The sequence below is a fragment of the Alnus glutinosa genome, chromosome 8 (genome assembly GCF_958979055.1).
Source record: "Alnus glutinosa chromosome 8, dhAlnGlut1.1, whole genome shotgun sequence".
Classification (NCBI taxonomy): domain Eukaryota; kingdom Viridiplantae; phylum Streptophyta; class Magnoliopsida; order Fagales; family Betulaceae; genus Alnus; species Alnus glutinosa.
Window position 1 is genome coordinate 18,619,246 of NC_084893.1, and position 21,246 is coordinate 18,640,491.

At 40.3% G+C, this 21,246-nt stretch overlaps 1 protein-coding gene across 2 annotated transcripts in view; it reads right to left on the reverse strand.

The window, feature by feature from the left end:
• Positions 1-4,075: 4,075 nt before the first annotated feature.
• The window catches only part of LOC133874989 (uncharacterized), a 32,219-nt gene continuing 15,048 nt past the window's right edge, over positions 4,076-21,246 (reverse strand). Inside the window, exons 3-11 of one of the 2 annotated variants that reach the window (XM_062312949.1) lie at positions 11,788-11,924; positions 11,190-11,248; positions 10,863-10,886; positions 8,383-8,465; positions 8,203-8,267; positions 7,944-7,993; positions 7,610-7,711; positions 6,042-6,101; positions 4,076-4,530 (exon numbers count right to left, since the gene is read on the reverse strand). In XM_062312949.1, coding sequence (XP_062168933.1) covers positions 4,396-4,530; positions 6,042-6,101; positions 7,610-7,711; positions 7,944-7,993; positions 8,203-8,267; positions 8,383-8,465; positions 10,863-10,886; positions 11,190-11,248; positions 11,788-11,924 — 715 coding nt within the window. In that variant the 3' untranslated portion in view covers positions 4,076-4,395. The remainder of the gene's footprint in view (positions 4,531-6,041; positions 6,102-7,609; positions 7,712-7,943; positions 7,994-8,202; positions 8,268-8,382; positions 8,466-10,862; positions 10,887-11,189; positions 11,249-11,787; positions 11,925-21,246) is intronic. The other variant, XM_062312950.1, reaches the window with a different exon arrangement.

Below are 21,246 nucleotides of genomic sequence, written 5' to 3' on the forward strand. Positions count from 1 at the left end.
TAACTGGTCAAGTGATTTTTGTCCCAGAATGGTCAAATGGGGAGTTTGTTAGTTTGTAATTGGCTATATTCTGTTAGACAAAATCACTTCTATGTAATAATGCATTTAAACAGGAATTCAGCTATTCAGAGGTCTTCTAGAAGATTCTGCACAGTCTACAAGTCAGTGAATCGGATCCCAGGCAGCCGTTCGGACGACGTGACATACCGTCTGGAAGCTCAACTGTCCAAGCATCATCCGTCCGGACGATGTGGATTCCCGTCCGGATGCGCTCATCCATAAGGCAAGTTGTGCATTCAAAATCAAGATGTCCGGACGACATGTTCTATGGTCCGGATGCACGAAGCCTTGATATGGAAATTGCGTGCAGCTAAGGTGCGACCGTCCGGACGACAGGGCAACACCGTCCGGATGCAGCTTAATTCAGGAAAGAATTTCTGCAAAATTTGGAAAGCCGATCGCACAGTTGTCTGTCCGGACGCCTTATGTCTACCGTCCGGACGGCGCCTAGGTTTTTCAAGCCAGACGCTCATTTGAACCTGTAGCCTATAAATAGAGGTCCCTAGGCTTGAGAACTGCAAGAATTCAGTATTGAATTTCATAGTGCTTAGAGAGTTATATTTTAGAGTTATTGTGCTGAGTTAGTCTCTCTCAAGCCGTTGTCGTTGTGTGCTGTTGCTACACTGATTTGAAGTCTATCTTAAGGGTTAGCCCTAAGGTAAATGATTCCATTGAAGATCCCTTCAGGTAGGAGACTTGATTGGGAGGCGTTCATGTTGTGTTACATGTCAGAGTTCAAGGTACGACCACTACATAAAGTTATGTGAGTGCTACTGCTTTGTAACTAGTCTTGTCTTCTGAATAATGGATATCCTGAGTTTGGCTGTCCCGGAGTGATTTTTCTCTTAATTGAGTTTTCACTTTGTTAACAAAATTCTTGTGTCTCTTAAATTTCGCATTTATATTTTTGTTAACACATTGTGCACACACACACACGGTGAATATAGAAGTCGTTTAATTTCTCATACTTAATGGTTAGATCATATAAGATAAAACCATATGATTATCTTTTAATATTATATATAATAATATATTGTTTAGCAATTAATTATTGTTAGTTGTTACTTATGCTCCGTTTGTTTCGACGTAAAATGGTTTTAGGGAAGTCATTTTTCAGGAAACCATTTTCCGTCGAAAGCATTTTCCGGTGTTTGGCGCGTACGGAAAATCGCAAATATTTTTTTTTTTTATATTTTTATTCAATCATATTAACTTATAAAAATCAATTTTTATTCACAACATAAAAATATTAATGTAAAATGATATAAAAATCATCAATGACGAGATTCGGTCACTGACCGACAAGATTCTGACTATTTTTACCTGATTTCGGCTAATATAACCAGAATTCGAGATAAAGGCCGGAATCCGGACAGTTTCGTTGGAATTTGGGATAGCCGGATTTCGGCGAAAGTGGCCGGATTCCGGCAGTTTCGCCGGATTCCTGCACAAAAGGCCGGATCTGGCCAGAGCCCCGGCCTCTCTGGCCAGGGTCGGCAGGGAACCGGCCTCTCTGGCCAGGGCCGGCCGGAATCCGGCTCTCTGGCCAGATCCGGCCAGATGGCCGGATTCCGGTCAGATTGGTCGCCGGAATCTGGCTGACCGGATTCCGGCGAAGGTGGCCGGATTCCGTCGCCAGATTCCGGCGACATTAACCGGATGTTGGATTCCGATACCGGCAATATTTCGATGGTGGTCGGCTGCTTGAACGTGAAGGTCGACTGTGCCGTTTAAAATAGATCGACTGCGTCTGGCGTCTTCCGAAAATAAAAGCGTAAATCATTTTCCGAAATTTACTAAGCATTTTTGGTAAAAAAAAAATCATTTTCCGGTTGACTATTATTTTCGCTCCTACCAAATACCAGAAAATGCCGAAATCATTTTCCAAAAATCATTTTATGCCGAAACAAACGGAGCATTAATAAGTAATATATCATATAAGTTATTTTTATCAATATATGTATAAATATGTATATTAATAAATATATACGAGTCACCCTAATAAGCGAGCCAAACCTTATACGAGTTTGTTCACAAACTTTAAATGAGCGAGTTAAGTTTTAAATGGGTATATATCGTTTAATAATCAAGTATAATTTCGTGTCCACGAACAGTTCTTTTTATAAGCAAGTCACGCTCGAGTCGAGCTTGAGCTCGCTCACGGATAACTTTTTTCGTTTACAGCCCTAGTTGTTCTATCATTTGGAACTCTGCTCTGGGGACTGAGCACCATATGTCGACTAGGGAATTTTTGTTCTGAAGAGAAACTTTTGTTTTGTTCTGTTCCCCTTAATCTCTACATCGGTTGTTCTTGCTTGCTAACGTTTCTTCCTATTTTGGTCGATTAATGCAGGATTGTGTACCCACTTGGCGCAGGTATACATTTCATTAGGTTTCATTAACTCCACACTTTTGAACAGGGTGTAGGAGTGGAGCTAAAGTCAGCCCAAAGGGAGCCAGAAGACAATGTGGGATTGTTTTGATAACTTAACCAAAACAGTTCTCATCACATTTTACACAATCCTAGCTCTAATACCAAAATGTTTTGGCCTTCCTTAATAGAACGAGTAAATCCACAAGGATCATGACTGCGTTTGTTCCCTATTTTGATTAACAAAGTAATTAAGCGGTAGATTATTAGAGGTAACGAAGGCCTCCTTATATGATTTCCTGCCAACTTTTCACACAACTAAAAACACAACTATCCTATGTTACAGGAAATCATAAGATAGTTGTGATTTCCTTATTTTTTAAAGAGCCTATGATTCCTTGTCAGATATGATAGTTATATTTTTAGTTGTGTGAAAAGTTGGTAGGGAATCATATCTCCGTTACAATAATTCATTATTCAATGATGAGTGCTGACTACCATCTTAATGACAACCTAACCTACGAGATAAATGGCTGATAAGGTAAACATGAACAACTACTGCTTTATTCAAACACAAACACTCCACATTGGGACACGCTTATCTCTTCATGCCACAGCTCATGCAAAGATAACATTAGAAGGGAAAGATTTATGGTGTTAATGGGGATAAAGGATACATCTATCGGTTGTAGAAAAAGGGAAAATTAAGAAGAAAAATGCTAGGCTTACACCCAAACTCCTACACTCAAATCCCTACACCTTGATGTGGCATTACCACGTCATATATTTTTTTTTTTTGAAAACAAAAACTCTCCCTGAACCAACGCTCTCCCTCTCTCTCGATACATGGCTTGTTCCCGAGCTCTAGTCGTCGGCCGGACGTCCTCGCCTCGGATCCGAAGCCCCGCCTCCAATTGATCGCCGATCTCCACGAGATCTACTGGAGAGAGAGTGTCGGACTCGTTGAATGGCCGGCGAGAGGAGAGAAAGTAATGGCCGACAATTGGGAGAGATGGATTTTCGGCATTGGTTTGGTGGGTCCAGCCGGAAACCCAGAAAAAGAGAGAGAAAGAGAGATCCAGCTGGAAACCCACACACACCAACAAGGGTTTGGTGGGTCGAGGTGTGTGGGTATCCAGCGTGGTTCGTGGTGGTCAGTGCCGGGGTGGTTCGGGATGCTGGTGGTACCGATTTTGGCTTCCAAAAGAAGAAAACAAAAGAAAAAAGGAAAAATAAAATAAAATCTAATGTGGTAATGCCACGTCAAGGTGTAAGAATGGATTTGAGTGTTAAAGTTTGGGTGTTAGTGTAGCAGCCCTCAATTAAGAATATGCAAAAGGTTGCCGGAAAGATTTTTGTAGGGATGGCTAGGGTGAATGATCTGGTTTTTCTTGCATTGTTACAGAATGCCCTCGTTAATTGATGAGTGTGAAAGATGCTGCAATGCCCATTTGGAAAGCAACTTTAACGATATCGAGTCATTGTAGGAAATACAAGAATAATTATTTCCCAGACAATCACCTCACACATCATCCATCTTTGAGATTTATGCCCAAATCGATCAGCATTCTCCCATTCTGAATCCATTTACACTGTATTCTGAACTGTTTTTTACTAATGCATTAAATAGGTTCAGCAGCACCATGAATCCAAAATAATACATTCACAATCAAGAGACATTTAAAATCCCAAAATACCAATTGATTACAGAGGGAAGAACTTTCTCAACGAGAGAAAATTCAAAACCGTTTGCTATTGTCACTCACAGGAAAATGTAGATACCACATCAACAGTCCAATCAATATAAAAGTAGAATATGAATAGTCAGTATGAAACAAAGGTTGAACTAGAAACCATGGCTTCTCATTTTTCAAGATATAACAAAGTCCAGTCACAGAACATCTAGATTCAAACCGCTAAACAAGGATGATAAAGCACCACCAAGTCACCATTCCAGCACCCCATCATCGTTTTTGGCTCAAATCATCCAACTCACCATTTTCGATGATGCCATTCTCATTCAAGTATTCAACAAATTCATCAATAAGATAAGGCCACGCACCTTCAGCATCATAGTTTGATAATGTCGGGTCCACCATCTGCATATACAAAGCATGACACAAGTTAGTAGTGCCAAGACTGGCATCAAGACCTGCAAGACACCTTGATATGCATAATGTTCATGAAAACACAATTTTGATGTTTCTTTTTCTTTCCTTTCTTATTAGAGAAGTAAAAAGGATTCAAAAACACACACCCTCTGATGGCCATGAATATCATGATAGCTTTTGTGTTTCGAGTCTTGAGTCATTTCCATGTTTTGGAGGCTGCCACCCCTTGTTTGTGAGGGTGGAGGCTGCCAGACACATTAGGCAGCCACCGCAAAACCGCCAATCAGATTGGAAACAAAACCAAAAATAAAAAATAAAAATTTGAGGCCTACTGGAGGATAGCCTCCACAGATGGAGGTTTCCACCCGTCATTTGTGAGGGGTAGAGGCCACCAAATAGATTCGCAGTGGCCAACTCGAGATCACCAGACAGATCAGCACCACCGCAGGGCTGCCAAGCAGATCTGGCAGCCACCACAGGGTTGCTAGACAAATTCTATGGCTGCTGCACAGATTCGGCAGCCACCACAATGTCACCGGATCCACCGGTTGAGGCCAGCCTCCACTATCTTTAACAAGGCCAGTCTCTATATCTGAAAAAATCAGCGTGGGTTTTCAAAACATTCCTATATAAAGACGTGTGAAGTTTTCTAGAATCTGTTTTATGTTTTTTGTTCTATTGAAAAAAGTGTTTTGTAGTTTGTTTTAGAAAGTGTTTGTGGTGGGGGGCACATCTGAAAATCTGTTTGATAACTATTGTCTAAAAAGTGTTTTTCAGTGTGAGAAAAGCGAAAACACATTTCAAAATGTTTGCCAAACAATAGCCTATTCTTGACCTTGTTTCATATTGCACAAACAAAAATTATCTTGCTGCCACTTGTATACCTCATATCCATGTCATAGACAGAAAACTATGGATTAATAGGGACTGCTGATGAGTGCAGCATAATTGTTCTCCAGATGGTAAGATGCAGAAAACAAAATCAAGCTATGAATAGGATTGTTTACCCTGGGACGGTAAGAATGAGGAAAATAAACAACAGCAAGGATGGGGAGTCGAAGAATGAAATGTGTCCATATATAAGCTTTAGCAAAAATGCCAAGATGATATAATATACATGCTCATGATCCTAAAATAAAGAATACATGGAAAAAAAGAACAAGGATAGCACCAAGTGGGGGGGACAAAATAAAAAAGAAATAGAAAATAAGAAAAAAAAAATCAACAAAATGAAGTTAAGATTCTCTCACTTGCCCTGTGCATCTGCAAGCATATATTTCTCTTGATGCACAAACCAAGAAAGCTACTAAAAAGTAAAAGGTGGGGGGAGGGCAGGTGGCACATTACATGCACACGCTTTATCATATTAATCATGTGGACTTGGTAAACAAATAGCAGTTGAAAAGGATATCAATTAGACATGCAGGTCCAAATGAATTGTGGGCATTGCATCCTAAAACAATGAGCCAGCAAGTATCTATTAATGCTTTATATCTTACCCTTGCAAACTCCAAAAGTTGAGACCATGTGTCCCTAGATATTGCTTTATTATGACGAGCCTGAGTCAACGATATCAAAACACAAAACAAAAATAAAAAATCAAAGGAAAAAATAATTGAATAATTAATCATATCCTCATGGACTTCATAACATCAATCTATTCAAACCCATTAAAGGGAAAATTCATATAGATTATACTACATACATATCCATTGATGAAAAAAAAAAAAAAAAAAAAAAACAGACATCAATCACCCAGAAAAGAACAATTAACCAGACATCAGCTATCCAGAAAACACTTAACAAGGAAATCGTTTTGAAAACACAAAGCTTCCACTTTAGGGTATCTTTTATCATATGTAGGAAATTTGCAATTATAGAGTTTACCTACAGATTGGCCAAAGGTTGTCACAGGCACGCTGATGAACTGGCACTAATGTTGGCCATATTCAGCGACAATTCTTTTTATTTTTTATTTTATTTTTATAAGTAATTCATTTCATTGAAAAGTGCAGAGGGACGCAACCCTAGTACACAGGATGTATATAAAGATAGTCCCCACTAAAGGCTAAAAGAAGAACAAAAATCCACAAATTCAGAAGAGTTAGAAAAATAAGAAGCTGGATGTTCAGCCACCTACCAACCACCAAGCTGTTTATTGGATTAAATAATTCTAAAAAACAAATGAATCTAGGGGCCTAGCTGAGCAAAGGGTCCCAAGAATGCAATTACCCAACCAGCCAACATTCAATTGGATCACAAAAATTTAAGGTATCATGGTTGGTACTCTTTAGTCTTTAACATGTATTATTTTGCCTCCATAAAGGGTCACTAAAAAATTCTCCACATAGTTGAATGCCAGCCAATACAAAAGCATTAGTTGGTTGTGGAAAGTCACGATTAGGAGTCCCTGTGCTTTAAATGCATGCAACTAAGTTGCACGTTTACAAGTAAAGACTAATTGCAAGCAATTTAAATTAATATTATGACTGCACAAATAGTTAAACTGAAGCAATACAGCTCCCACCACTAAAATAAAGATAAAATGATTGAAAAGGAAAAAATTTAGACCACATTCTCCTTTTTTTTTTTGTGGGGGGGGGGGGGGAGGGGGGGGTTGTTTAGTAAAAGATTTTATTAGAAAAAGAAAAAAACCTCATGTGATAGACCATATTCTCTGTTGACTTTTATGAGTACACAGTCGCCTAAATAAAGAGAATATATGTTCTGTGTTGGTTTTTTTTTTGGGAAGGGGGGGGGGGGGGGGGGGAGCAGGGAGGGGGCATACGAGAAGTAAATGAATTCTTTTGGGAGGCTAAGGGAAAAAACAAAAAACAAAAAAAAGAAAAAAAAGAACAAAAATGTAACGCCATAAATGCCTATGGGTCATTTATGCATACATCCATTTATATCTTTACAGAGACCTAAAGATAGATCCAAAGAGGGTATCTGGGTATCTATGACGCATTATATAATACACTTAATGAGTGCCATATTCTCACTACCCATTCTCATAAAAATATTAACAAACTTCAAAAAATAGGTCAAAATAAGAATTATAAGCTACCTGTAAGAACTGGCACCAGTGATCAACCTGCGGCCACTGCTTTTCAGCAAACAGTAATTGCCACATTCCAATAGCTGTATCCAATGCTAAAGATTTCTGACCCTGAAACACACAGAGAAATAATCCGTGCATATCCTTGAGATAATTGAGGTCAACTACAAATCAGTAAACTTGATAAGGAAAGCAAAAACTCATCCTGGATTTAACTGGTGCCACTAAAAAAACTGACAAAAGTGAAAAATGAAATCTATCAAAAGGTACTTATTTTAGCAGTAGAGATAATCATCATCGAGAACATGTAAAAATCAAAGCTTTTATGCAGAGAAAAGAGTACCTTTTCTTTTGCCCAGCCAAATGCAAAGTTATATATCTCACGAAACTTTTCTGGACAATTACAATTACAAGAAGCAATGATCATTTCAGTGACAAAATTGTTGTATCTCTGACTCAGAAAATGCTAATCAAACCAATATCTTTGAATTTTTCAATAAATATATCAAATTGAGGATTGTTTTCCCCTAAAAGCAACATGAAATATAATATTATAATCTAAATTTGAGTAAATACCAAAAATCATGAACCATTGCACATACGTTCATCTTTCAGCTCAGAGCGCATAAATGGTATCCTTTCACGGAACTTCTCCAAAGAATCTATCCTGCCATCAGAATATACAGCCATCATCAGGATTTGGTCATGGTAGTCCCAAACTCCCAATCTATATCATTTGACTTAAAAATAATTAAAGCAAACATAACTGTTTATATATTTACCCTAGTGCTTGTAGTCCACCAATAAACTCCTGCTTGGAAAATTCACACATGGTGGCAGCCTTCATGTGCCATGAAACAACTAACTGCAATAACAGCAGAAGCACATGTTACCAAATATAGCCAAGTCACCACTCATTATCACATGTTCATGACAACTCATTACGACAGACCCAAAGTACATATAAATATTCAATATTTAACTACAATAAACTCAATCTAGAAGCATAATAATAATAAGAACAACCTATTTTTCTCCTTTGATTAAGTACAGACTCATCAAAAAAGGTGTTATTGAGAGGGTCACAGAATATGCTAAACCTCTCTTTTTTATGTAAACTTTAATCTTGACATGATATCAGAGTAAGATCCGAGGGCTTAACAAATTTTTCATTGTTTTGCGAGCTTTCTCTCCACCTAGCCCTCCGTCTTCTTTCTCTGGTTTTGCAATAGTGTTGATATTGTGGGCTTAGGCTTGATGCCCGTGGTTGGAGGCCGATGGCCCCATCATCACTTCACTTCAGCAGCCTAGATGTTGCTGCTGTCATCCTCATAAGTGGTAAGGTAGTTGACAGTAGATCCGTGTCACGGCTACTGTGGCAGTCGGTTTTTCCCTGAGTAGATGAATGATTCAGGCTCTCAGTGGCTGTGTGGTGGCCAACAAAGTTTGTCTGCTTAAGTGATGAGACTCTCTGGTATGGTCGTCACTGGTCGTGTTCGGGGTGGTCGGTCAACTTTGGTTGTCACTAGCATTTTGGTGGTTAGGGGTTGTTCATGTGTTAGTGCCAATCGGTTTCTTGGTTGACGGCAGTGTGTTGCATCAAGTAGGGGTGATTAAAGGCAGTGTTAAGTATGGAGACTCGCTTGTTGATATGTTTACAAAATCTTTGTGTCGTAACCGGTTGGAGTCTATGTATTCCAAGAAAACTCAGCAAATATCATTAAAAAAGCACGAGGCGCCTCTAAGTATACAGAAAGTATACACAAGAAACACCAAAGCAAAAAAACAGAAAGAAGAACCAAAAAAAAAAAAGAAAAAAAAAAAGGAGAGAAACACCAAGACACCAACAAAAGAAACCCTAAAGCTGCAAAAAAGCCCTGCCTTTACTCCGGCTAGAACCAATGCCGCTAGCATCAAAGTTAATAGAACATTCCAAGCAAAACTTATATGATATGCATGTTCCAACTTGAGGGGGAGCATTAAAACTGATGTTATTGTATTAAAAGGGAAAAGGATATTGTTGTTGCTTTAATCATAATAAAGTATTGAGAGGGCAATGAATATATTGAGCCTCTCTTTTTTCCTAAACTCTAATTGAAAAAACTTAACCTTGTAAACTTAGCAACTTTGAACATTTGCATTTTGAAAAATAAGGCTCCTTCAAGAGTGGCATTCTTTGTGTGGACAATGGCGTTAAGGAAGATCTTAACTTCGGATAACCGGAGAAAGAGACATGACATAGTGATGGATTAGTGCTGGATGTGTAAGAAGAGTAGGGAGACCATAGATCATCTTCTGCTCCACTATGAAATGGATAGAGTTTTGTGGGTATCGATTTAGCCTTTTTTTTTTATTGGATTGGGACTTGCCCCAAAGGGTGGTAGAGTTGTTAGCTAGTTGGAGATGTTAGTTTGAAAGCTGTAGCAATTTAGAAGTCTGGAGGTTGGTTCCTTTGTACTTAATGTGTTGTATTTAGAGAAAGCGCAATGCCTGGAATTTTGAAGTTTGTGAGAGATTGGAGTTAAGAGTTCAAATCTCTACATGTTACCCGGCAGGTTACATCAGTTCTCGTTTTTCTAGTTTCTTAGAATTTATGGATTCGTGTTTTTTTTACTTCTCGCTAATTGGGGGTCTCTCTTGTATACTTCCTATGTACTTGGTTACGTCCCTCACGGCTTTTTGAAGATGATTTACTTATTAAAAAAAAAATTGCATCTAATAGAAAAATAACAGCAATCAAACTCATCTACAAGGGTGAATGAAAAATTTAGAAGTATTAAAATTTGTATCTCAGCAGCTTCCTTGATTAACTCAAGGCATAAATAACAACAGAAAAGAAAAAGAGGAAGAAACAAACAAGCATTACAGACAAATGACAAACAAATGAAGCAGAAACTATGAAAATAATGTAATACGCTATCTAGACATCGCTTACAATTTACTCCTACTCTATGAAACGGCCCTAGTTTATTATTTTATTATTATTATTATTTTAGCTTTATGTGGGGGAAAGGGGGTGGAAGAAAGAGAGGGGGCGGGGGTGAAGAGAATCCAACAATAAACTTCCTGTTCTTGCCAGATTTCCAAAAATTTCTACAACTGCTGAATTTTAAATCGCAACTTTTTTGCAACTAAAGAGTCAGACTTTTTATAGACCTAAAATTTAAATCTAGCATTAAGGATAATTTATACATAACAATCAAAATAAATTTAGGTATGCCTGCCTTTTACAGAAATAGCTTCAAAGTCTTATTATACATACCATAACTATATCTTGCGGATCCACCTGCCAAAAGAACAACATTTTAACTGTGAAAATCAACTTACTCAAGCTAAGGAGAACAAACCCAATTCTTACTGAAAAAATAACTAAATAGTGAAGAAAAAAGATTACCCCATAAGGTACAAACAGCATATGAGGGCTCAAAATTAATTAAAAAATCCAATTTTTGAATAAATAAATAGTGTAGAAAAAAGATAACCCATAAGGTACAAACAGCATATGAGAGCTCAAAATTAACTAAAATATTGCAATTTTTTAACCTTATAGTCATCAAACAGTATCAACTAACTGGCATTCAAAAGCTACCTGAATATCGTTGCAAAGAAGAGTAATACCATCAACCAGTATCATATCACTATATGGATCTGCAAAAGCATATTAGAATAAAAATTTTTAGTAAAGAGATATTTCAGCCATTAAGCAACAATAGTCATTTGCGCTGCCCAATCCTTACAAGTCCAACATGAAAACCAACATTAAATAGACCCATTCCCATTGAAAACCAACATATTAAATTTTCCACACCAAATGAGTCATAAGTTCTTGCTTACTGTTATGTTGAATACTAGAGTTAAGAGAATTGTAGGAGCAAAACCATAGTTTCACACTAAGGCCATTCATAATATACTAGTAGACATCCAATAAAAAAAAAATTAATTTTTTTTTTTAAAAAAAGTAAAAAATCACAAGATAAACTAGTCTAAAACTCATCAAAAAGAATAAAACGACAAAAAAAGTCATCAGCTCTATACAAGTTGGTACTGACGAGCACTGTTGTAAACATAAGGTAATCTAGAACTGAATTTTTTTTATTTTCATTCCATTCTTTTCATAATTCCAAGAAAGAGACAGGCAATGAAGTGCTAGATGGGGCAGCAGAAGTAAGTGTACAAGTAAAGCTTGCCTTTATATCTATTGAAGAGCTCCTCCAAATGTCTAGAGTCAGTAAAGGTTTTGACCTGGGGTTGGCTGTAGAATACATCAAAAGCTCCTTCAAGATGCCAGTCACTGGCTTTTAAAGTCTGAAGGGCAACTTTTTCACTGCAATTGGATTAGAATGTAAGATACTTGTACAGGTAAAATTTTAATTTAAAAACCATACAAGAACAAAACCACCCTCTCTCTCTCTCTCACACACACACACACAACAGAAACACGTGGGCAAGCAGACACACATTCACGCACTACTCCATAATCTCCAACAAAGCATTTGTATAAAACGTTCAATTTTCATTTTTTTTTTCTTTTGATAAGTAATCGAAATATCATTAAAAGCATAAGGCGCACCTAAATACATAGGAAATACACAACATAAAATACCTAGCTCGCTAGGAGGAAAAAAGAACAAAAAAATCATGATAACGAAGCAACTATAACATCTCGGTCCCATATTGAGAAGACATGAGTAGCCCACATAGAGTTGATGATTTATAAAGATACTCATGAGTATTAAATCCCACATTGCTTAGTTACTAGGTGAAACTGAGTTTTATAAAGCATTATAGGGAAGCTCCAAATTAGCTAGTCATTTTGGAGTGATGGTACAGATGTAGCTAGCATTTTTTCCTGCATTTTTTTTTAAATGGTGTCAAAGCCACCTGGTAACGTCAGGCCATCTCGTACTAGAGCACTGCATGACATGGCTCTGACAAGGACATAAGGAATTTAAGAGAAGAATTTGTAACATCTCGGTCTCATATTGGTAAAAGATGAGTAACCCACGTAGAGTTAATGGTTTATAGAGATACTTATGGGTGTTAAGTCCCACATTGTAAACCTCATTCAACTTGCTTTATTTACATACTAAGAAGTGTTTCTAGTTCTGTTCTGGTCTCGTCGGAGTGTTTCTATCAAGGTGGTTCTCAGCCGGTAGTTTGTTGGCGACAATTTGGAGAGCGATCATGTGAGTGGTACGTGGTGGCCGGTTTGGATCAATCCCCTTCGAGGGTTGTCCCATGTGGTTGGGTATGGAGAGCCGGTTCTTTGTGGAGGCTAAATCTTTTCTATTCTCGATGGGGCAAGGGTATGTAGAGCTTAGGGTAGTGGAGAAGAGGAAAGCTTTCACAGGGGTAATCCTTTTGGGCTCACGATGTACTGTGTGGACGCTGTCATGGTGGAAGAGGCTTTGTGAAATCCTGGGTTGAGGATTTCGTCAATTCTTATAAGGAGGGGTCTAAGGTGACATTCGTACAGAGAGGTGGGAATAGGTCTGGCCGTTTCTTGGAGGTGGCAGCCTACATTGTAGGTGGCCGAAGAGGCCCGGTTCTCTTTCTTGAAGGCCGTGATGGGCGGCGCTGGAGCCGTGTTACAAGCGAGATGTCTAAAGTCTTGGCTTTTCTTGAAGACGATGGGTAAGGCAGCTGGGTCTCTATTGTTCGCGAAGGTGGTGTTGTGGTGCATACGGCGGCTCTCGTCTCTGTCAAGGGCTGCGGGAAGAAGCGCAGTGGTGCATACGTTGTGCCTAAGCTGGAAGAAGCACGACAGGCAATGGCTTGGGGCAATTAGGAGAGGAATTTTCCAATGCGTCAGGATTGCTCCACGGTGGTTCGGCAACCGGTGGATTGTTACGCTTTGGAGAAACAATCGTTTAGTCCCATAGGTAATACCCTTCGTGTTTCTGATAGCACCAGGTTCAGTTCAACGCGCTATAGGGTTGCAGAGGGTGACGTTGACCTTTAGGCTCAGGAAAAGGATGGAGTAATCAGGAAGCTTCTCGATCTCTTTGGGGAGTGGATCAATTGGGCTCGCAGGATTATGTCGGGGTTGGTCCTTAAGTGTTTTGGGCTTAAGCCCAAGGCGAGTTGCTTTGCGATAGGCCAGATGCTCAAGAGAGCTGAGGCCGTTTTTAGAAGGGCTTGGTTTTGGGAGGAGTCCAGTCACTTGAGTTCCAAGGCCAATACTAAGAAGGCTATTTTGGTGGGCTCTAACCCAGTTTTGGATTCGAGCTTTGAGACTTCGACAAGTTTTGGAGTGGCTGATGGGCGGGTCTTGGTTAATCGTGCGTTTCCAGGTCTGACGTCGTTGACGACTGCCAATGGTCCTGTTCTGAGTTCCTCTGGTCCTATTCTTAGTTCCTCTGATCCTGTTCTGGCATCTTCTAGACTGAAATCCTCTACCTTTCGGTCAAGCTTCCTCTGTGCAACCTTATGCACAAACATTCTTTTTGGGGTGTTTGCCAGGTGTTGCACCAACACTTGCTGAAAAGGTAGACTCGGCTACTGAGGGTTCTTCTCTAGTGCCAAATGTAGATGGGTCAGGCTCCTTTGGGCCACTTCTTTGGGGGCGGTTGCTTTGGGTGAAAGGCTCCACTTTTCTCCTTCGGTGATGTCGGAGTGTGGGGCTCCTATCTACCCATCGGAGTCCAAATCTGTGTTGAGATACTATCGAAGATTGAAGGTAGGCAGAGGAGCTCAGTTGGATGCTTCTATGATTGACGAGGCTTTGACAACGATCAATGCTCTGATAGTGCCACCTTTTGGTGCTTTTTCTTAGGCTTTTGTCAGGACCCTGGTCTGGTCCTTGCAGAAGCTTGGTGGGGGAACAATAGTAAGTCTCCTTCGGCTAGCCTTCTTCGGCGTGGCTTCCTTCTCCTGAGCGATGTTGCCCTTCCTTCGACTAGATTGGGTGGGTCTCCTCTCACTTCGGCCCAGTCTGTGGGTGTGAAAATGATGGGCGTTGGTGCTTCATTGAGGCTTGTGGTCTCTCCTGTGGTTGGGTACCCTTTTCTATTGTCATCTTCCTTAGAGGTGGGTGAATCTTTGAGGGGATGTGATTTTAAAGGGGTTGATGGGTCTCCCAAGGCCGTGCTAGATGTTAGGTTCTATTTTCATACTCTAGGGGTCTCCCACGAGGGGAATGTGAAAAGATTTTAGTCTCCACTTCTAAGTTTAAAAGGAGTAGGGAGGTGAAAAACTTGGAGTACTTGATTAATTATGATGCTAGGGGTTTTGGTTTTAGTCGAGGCAAAGGCAAGAGGGCCCTTGCTGTGATGTAAGGGTCTCTGGGTTTTGTGGGCTGATTCATGTTGGGGTGTTTGGTTTTTTTTTTTTTTTTTTTTTTTTCCCTCCTGTTTTGGTGTCCTTTTAGTATACTTCTTGTATGTTTAGGGGCACCTTTACGCTTTTCATAAATTTCTCTGCTTACCTATAAAAAAATAAAAAAAAAAAAAAAAAAAAAAGTCTCACATTACTTAGTTACTAGTTAAAACCGAGCTTTATAAGAGATTCAATAGAAGTTCTAAATTGACTAGTCATTTTGAGGTGATAGCGCAGATGTAGTTAGCGCTTTTTCTTAAGTCGTTACAACTCCATAGGATAAACAAAAGCAGCTGTCTAAAGATAAATATTATACTCCAGCTCCTCTAACGTCCTCTTGGGATCCTCAAACTTCTATCATTCATTTTCCTCCAAAGACACCACAAAAGGTAAGAAAGCACCATCTTCCACACAACAACACTCCTAGCGCTACCAGCAGTCCACCAATAAGCGAACAAGTCAACTACACAGCTAGGCATAGCCCAATACAGCTAAAAGCGACCGAAAAGGACACTCCATAAGGCACAAGCAACCTCACAATGGAGAAGGACATCATCCACAAACTCTTCATTCTCCTTACACATACAACACCTACTAATCGCAATGATAGTCGAGAAGAATGGAGAAATTATCTAAGCACAATCTATGCATCCTTTTCTGAAATAAATCACGAAACTTAGCTTCCCAATCCGAAGAAACAAGAAAACTATTAAGCCTTGACCGAGAAATCCTGATTGTTTTTTTTTGTAAGTAATTGTAATTCAAATCATTAAAAGTACCGAGGGGCGCAACCCTTATACACGGGAAGTATACAAGAGAGCCCCATAAATTGGACAAGAAGAGAATAAATTCAAAAAGTCTACATAAGTAAAATCATTTAAGCAATGATGGGACGCTATATAAATATATAACAAATTAAGCAAACGCTTCCGTAGCTCCACCATTGATGTCTCAACATCTTCAAAGAGCCGCGCATTCCGTTCCTGCCAAATACACCACAATAAACATAATGAAGCTAACCGCCAAGCTTCTTTAGCACGACCATACCCAACCAACGCACACCAATTAGTCAACAACTTCAACACCGTTCGTGGCATAACCCACTCTACCCCAAATAAGATAAGAATGTAACTCCAAAGATCACGAGCGACTTCCCAGTGAAGCAACATATGATCAATAGACTCCCCATTCTTCTTACACATACAACACCACTCAATCACTACGACATTCCTCTTACGCAAGTTATCATGAGTCAAAATTTTACCCAAAGCTGCTGACCATACAAAAAAAGCCACCCTAGTCGGAGCCTTAAACACGCCAAATATTCTTTCACGGAAATGATGAGCCATTTTTCCTAATAAGCACTCCATAATAGGATCTCACCTCAAAAAAACCCCTTTTAAAAGGGTTCCAAACTAACCTATCGCCCTCTCCATGTTGAACCGAAGTGGAGTAAAGCTGCTCAAAGAAAGAAAGAACCATCTCTATCTCCCAATCCTGGAAATGCCTCATAAAAAGAACATTCCATTGAATAACTCCTTTATGAACGACCAAGTTATCCACAACCATTGCATCTTTATTCCTCACAATGCTAAACAGAACTGGAAAGCACTGCTTTAAAGGTCTATCCTCACACCGCCAATCATGCCAAAAACTAATATATTGACCCATCCCCCACCTCAAAACGAATAAAATTACAAAACTTCTCCCATCTCCTCGTACTATGTTTCCACACACCCACTTCAAAGGAACCTGGCACCTCTTTCGAACAACACCCACCCTTTAGACTCAAATTTTGCGTCAATCATCAGTTGCTATAAAGCCTCTCTCTTCCTACCATATCTCCACAACCATTTACCCAGAAGAGCTTGATTAAACTGGATAAAGCTATGAACTCCCAACCCAGTTGAAGACAAAGGAGTACAAATCCTGTTCTATTTCACTAAATGAAATTTGGCCTCATCTCCAATACCACCCCAAAGAAAAGCCTTTTGAATTTTATCAAGACGATTAGCCACCCTCACTGGAATAGGAAACAACGACAAGAGATAAGTAGGAAGATTGGAGCGTACTTTTAAGAAGAGTCAACCGACCCTCAGACAAATACATACGCTTCCATCCAGCCAACCTCCTTTTCATTTTCTCAATAACACCATTCCAAATAGACATGGATTTGTAAGAAGCACCCAATGGCAAACCCAAGAATGCCAATGGCAAAGAAGCGACCCGACATCCAAGTAGCTGAGCCAACCTATTGAAATCCTCTACCGCACCAATAGGAACAACTTCTGATTTTCCTAAGTTAATCCTTAAGCTCGAAGCTGCCTCAAAGCATAGGAAGACACGCCTCAAATGTCGAATCTGTTCTTCTTGCGCACCACAAAAAATCAATGTGTCATCAACAAACAGTAAATGATTCACAACTAAAGCCTCGAACTCACTGGATCCTACTGAAAACCCTGTCAAGTTGCCCTGATCCAAAGCGGCAATCAGCATCCGGCTCAAAGCCTCCATAACCACCACAAACAATATAGAAGAAGAGGATCTCCTTGTCGCAAACCACGAGAGCTAAAAAAAAAAAAAACCTAACGGGGTTCCATTCACAAGAATAGAAAATCTCACCGTAGAAATACAAAAACGAATCCAAGCCCTCAATTTTTCCCCAAAACCACAACAGTGCAGCAAATAGAGCAAAAAATCCCAATTCGCATTATCATAAGCCTTCTCCAGATCCAACTTACACAGCAACCCAAGGTCCCCTGATCGAATTTGACTATCCACACATTCGTTGGCAATAAGCACCGAGTCCAATATTTGTCGACCACCAATAAACGCAATCTGAGAGTTGGAGATAATCTTGCCCAAAACTGATTTAAACCTGTTCGCGAGGACCTTTGAAATAATTTTGTAGATCCCCCCTACCAAACTAATAGGGTGATAATCTCTCACTTCCATGGCACCAGCCTTCTTAGGAATCAAAGAGACAAAAGTAGCACTAAAGCTCTTTTCAAACTTGCCTCGAGCATGAAATTCTACAAAAACAACCATAATGTCGGTTTTTAAAAAGTCCCAACACTTCTGAAAGAAAGCCAAAGTGAAGCCGTTAGGACCCAGTGCCTTGTCTACATTCAAATCCCTGATCACATCCCACACCTCCTTAGCCTAAAACGCTCTTTCTAGCCAAAAGCTCTCATCCACATCAATGGATAAGAAAGATAGGCCCTCCACCCTAGACTGCCAAGAACAATTCTCAAAGTACAGATTGTTGTAATATTGGACTATATGCTCCTTAATATCCGTAGGATTCCTGGAAATTGTACCATTAATACTCAAAGAGTCCACTTGATTGAATTTACGATGTGAGTTGGCCAACCTGTGAAAAAATTGTGTTCTTGTCCCCCTCCTTCAACCACAGAGCTCTAGATTTTTGCCTCCAATTCATTTCCTCAAAAAGAAGAGTCTTCTCCAGCTCTCTCAACATATCTACCTTTCGAACCTTTTCGTCCTCCTTTGGGCAACAGCTTTCTTCAACTAAATCCAACTCTCAAATACCCTCCAATAATTCTTTCTTCTTCTTCTTCCCTAAATCACCAAACACTTCTTCATTCCATTTCTTCAAATTTGTCTTCAAAGCCTTCAATTTATTAGCCAAAATGAAACTTGGCAAACCAGAAAACTCAAAAGACATCCACCACGTTTTTACCTGCTCAACAAAACCCTCATATTTCAACCACATGTTCTTAAATTTAAAATAATTGTTTCTCCCTCTTGGTGCCCCACAATCCAATAACAAAGAAAATTGATCGGAGAGAAGTCTTAGCAATCTCCCCTGAGACACTCAGGAAAGCGTTCCTCCCACTCTGGTGAAACTAAGAACCTATCGATTCTAGACCATATTTGATCTTCCTGATTATTTGACCAAGTAAACTGGCCATCTTCAAGGGGTAGATCCACCAAATTATTCATGAAAATGAAGTCTGAAAACTCTTCCATAGCAGCAGAATAGCCGACACCACTAGACCTCTCACTAGGAAAACAAACCACGTTAAAATCCCCCCCAATATACCAAGGCAACTCCCACAAACTCATCAATCCAGCTAATTCAACCCACAAATCCCTCCTATCCCTGTCATCGTTTGGACCATAAACCTCACCAAAAGCCCAAACTACATTATCTCCAGTGTCGTGCAAAGAACAAGCAACGATGTATCTACCTACACATTCCTCCACTTTCTCCACCACCCTTCTATCCCACATTAGCAAAATCTCACCCGAAGCTCCATTGGCACCCAAATAGCACCAATCAACATGATAGCAACCCCATAAACTTCGCACTACCTCCCTTGAGATAACTGCCATCTTTGTCTCCACCAAGCATACAATATCTGCCTTCGAATCCCTTAGAAGCCCTCTAATCTCCAATCTTTTCTCAATCGCATTAAGCCTTCTAACATTCCACATAAATATTTTAGGCGTTATATAAGCGAGATGAACCCCTACCCTTATGCCTGCCTCTATCAGAGTGAACCCCTTTCTTCTCATAGTTAATGGACCAAGCCAACTTATTTAATTCCCTCTGCCTTTTCACCCCTTGTGAAGACAGATAATTAGTCTTAGGTTCTACCAAAGAGCTGTCTTTGGCAGCGCCGATCTCCTCAAATAAAGCCAACAATCTGTCCTCGAAACCACCACAAGATAGCCCTATAATTGGATAAAATCTCTTGATTCTTTCCACCACCCATCTAGGTGACACCCTCTGCCCGTCTCCACCTTCCACTGCCAGTGGAGTGATTACCATCAGCTCACTTCTCTCTAACTCCCCCTTACCATCCCTAACATTGTCTTGTAGCAAGAGGCCTTTAGGACTGAGATTTTGCAAATTCAAAGAACATACCAGATGAACTCCCTCCTCAGCCACGACGCCGTTAAGAGTAGACCCAAACTCCATTTTGTCTCCTGATCCTTCCCAGAGACAGCTCTCCACTTGGGATCCCACTTAAATTGCTTCTGTTGTGTGGCCCACTTTGCCCTCTTATGTGGAAAAAATACCAGCTCAAGATTGCCTTCTTCTTGCCTCTAATCCACTAAATCTACACCAAACCCAGAATAAACCAAGACAACACACAACTGCGAAGTGGATACCTGAGGGGCCAGTAATAAACCTTCACCAGCTTTCGACAAACCCAAAGAAATCCTTCTTTACCTACATGACCCTTCTCCCCTAAAACAGTGGTCTCTCTAGCTACATTTGAGCTAAACCCAGACTGACGAGAGCTATCTGAGTCCGACCCTAGATATGCGACTGCTAGCTCCTCCGGCTGTCTTAAGGCTAACTACAAGACTTTTGGCTCTCCACCCCCACCGCACGATACATCCTCAGAAGCCAAAAAGGTGTCCTCATCTCCAACCATCGAAATAACCGCAGCCTTCTCCCAGCTCTGACTATTACCCGCATTCAGTTTGGCCTGCCCCTGCTTAACTTTCCAAATAGCTGAAGATTGATGATTTTGTAAATTTTGACATTGATAAACCCAGCCAGAAAAACCTGGTCTAGATGCGGACTTCGAATTTCCAAAACCCAGACCTATCGGCACCAACTACACAGCGGAAGTAGAAGCATCGGAGTCCAGCGAGAAATGGGGAGTTGGAATGGGATGAAGAACCGAACCAGCCTTAGCCTTAACCATAAGCTTGGGCCTCTTGATGGGAAAACTCAAAGGGAATTTACCTTTTGAGAGTTGGGCTGGCTCTGAAGGACGTCAGGCCAATAAGGGGCAAGAGGGCTTAATGGATTTGGGCCGAGGAAGTCTAGAGCCCAATGAATTAGTCTAGGTCCTGGGTAAAGAGCCAGGACCAGGAAGCTTAGGTCCACTACCTAGCAAATCATCTTCCAACAAGTGCAAACCTTTCAGACAATACATGATTTCCACATGTAGCTTCTCCAACGTCTTCCTGATGCTGAGAAGATCTAGGCTATCACCGAAATGTGACTTGCGTGAAGTAGAGGGCAACATAGGGGAGCTTGAGCCAGCCGCCCTACCCCTTAGGCCTGAAACTGACCCTCTTCCCAACAAAGTAGAAAGAGACGTCGGAGCTGTCTTCGGTAAAATATCCTTCGCCGGAAAAGCCTTCACCATCTTATCTATCTTCGCCAAAGACTTTGCACGGGCTTGGATATCTTTCTCCGTAACAGAATATGTCGACTCAATCCCGACAAGCACAGGAGTGCGGTTGGGAGGAACAACGGGCTCTTCAAACTTTGGCAAAGAGGCTCTCAGAACTTCAACAAAGCACCTCCTCATCTCAGATTTAGGCTTAGGTTGTGATAC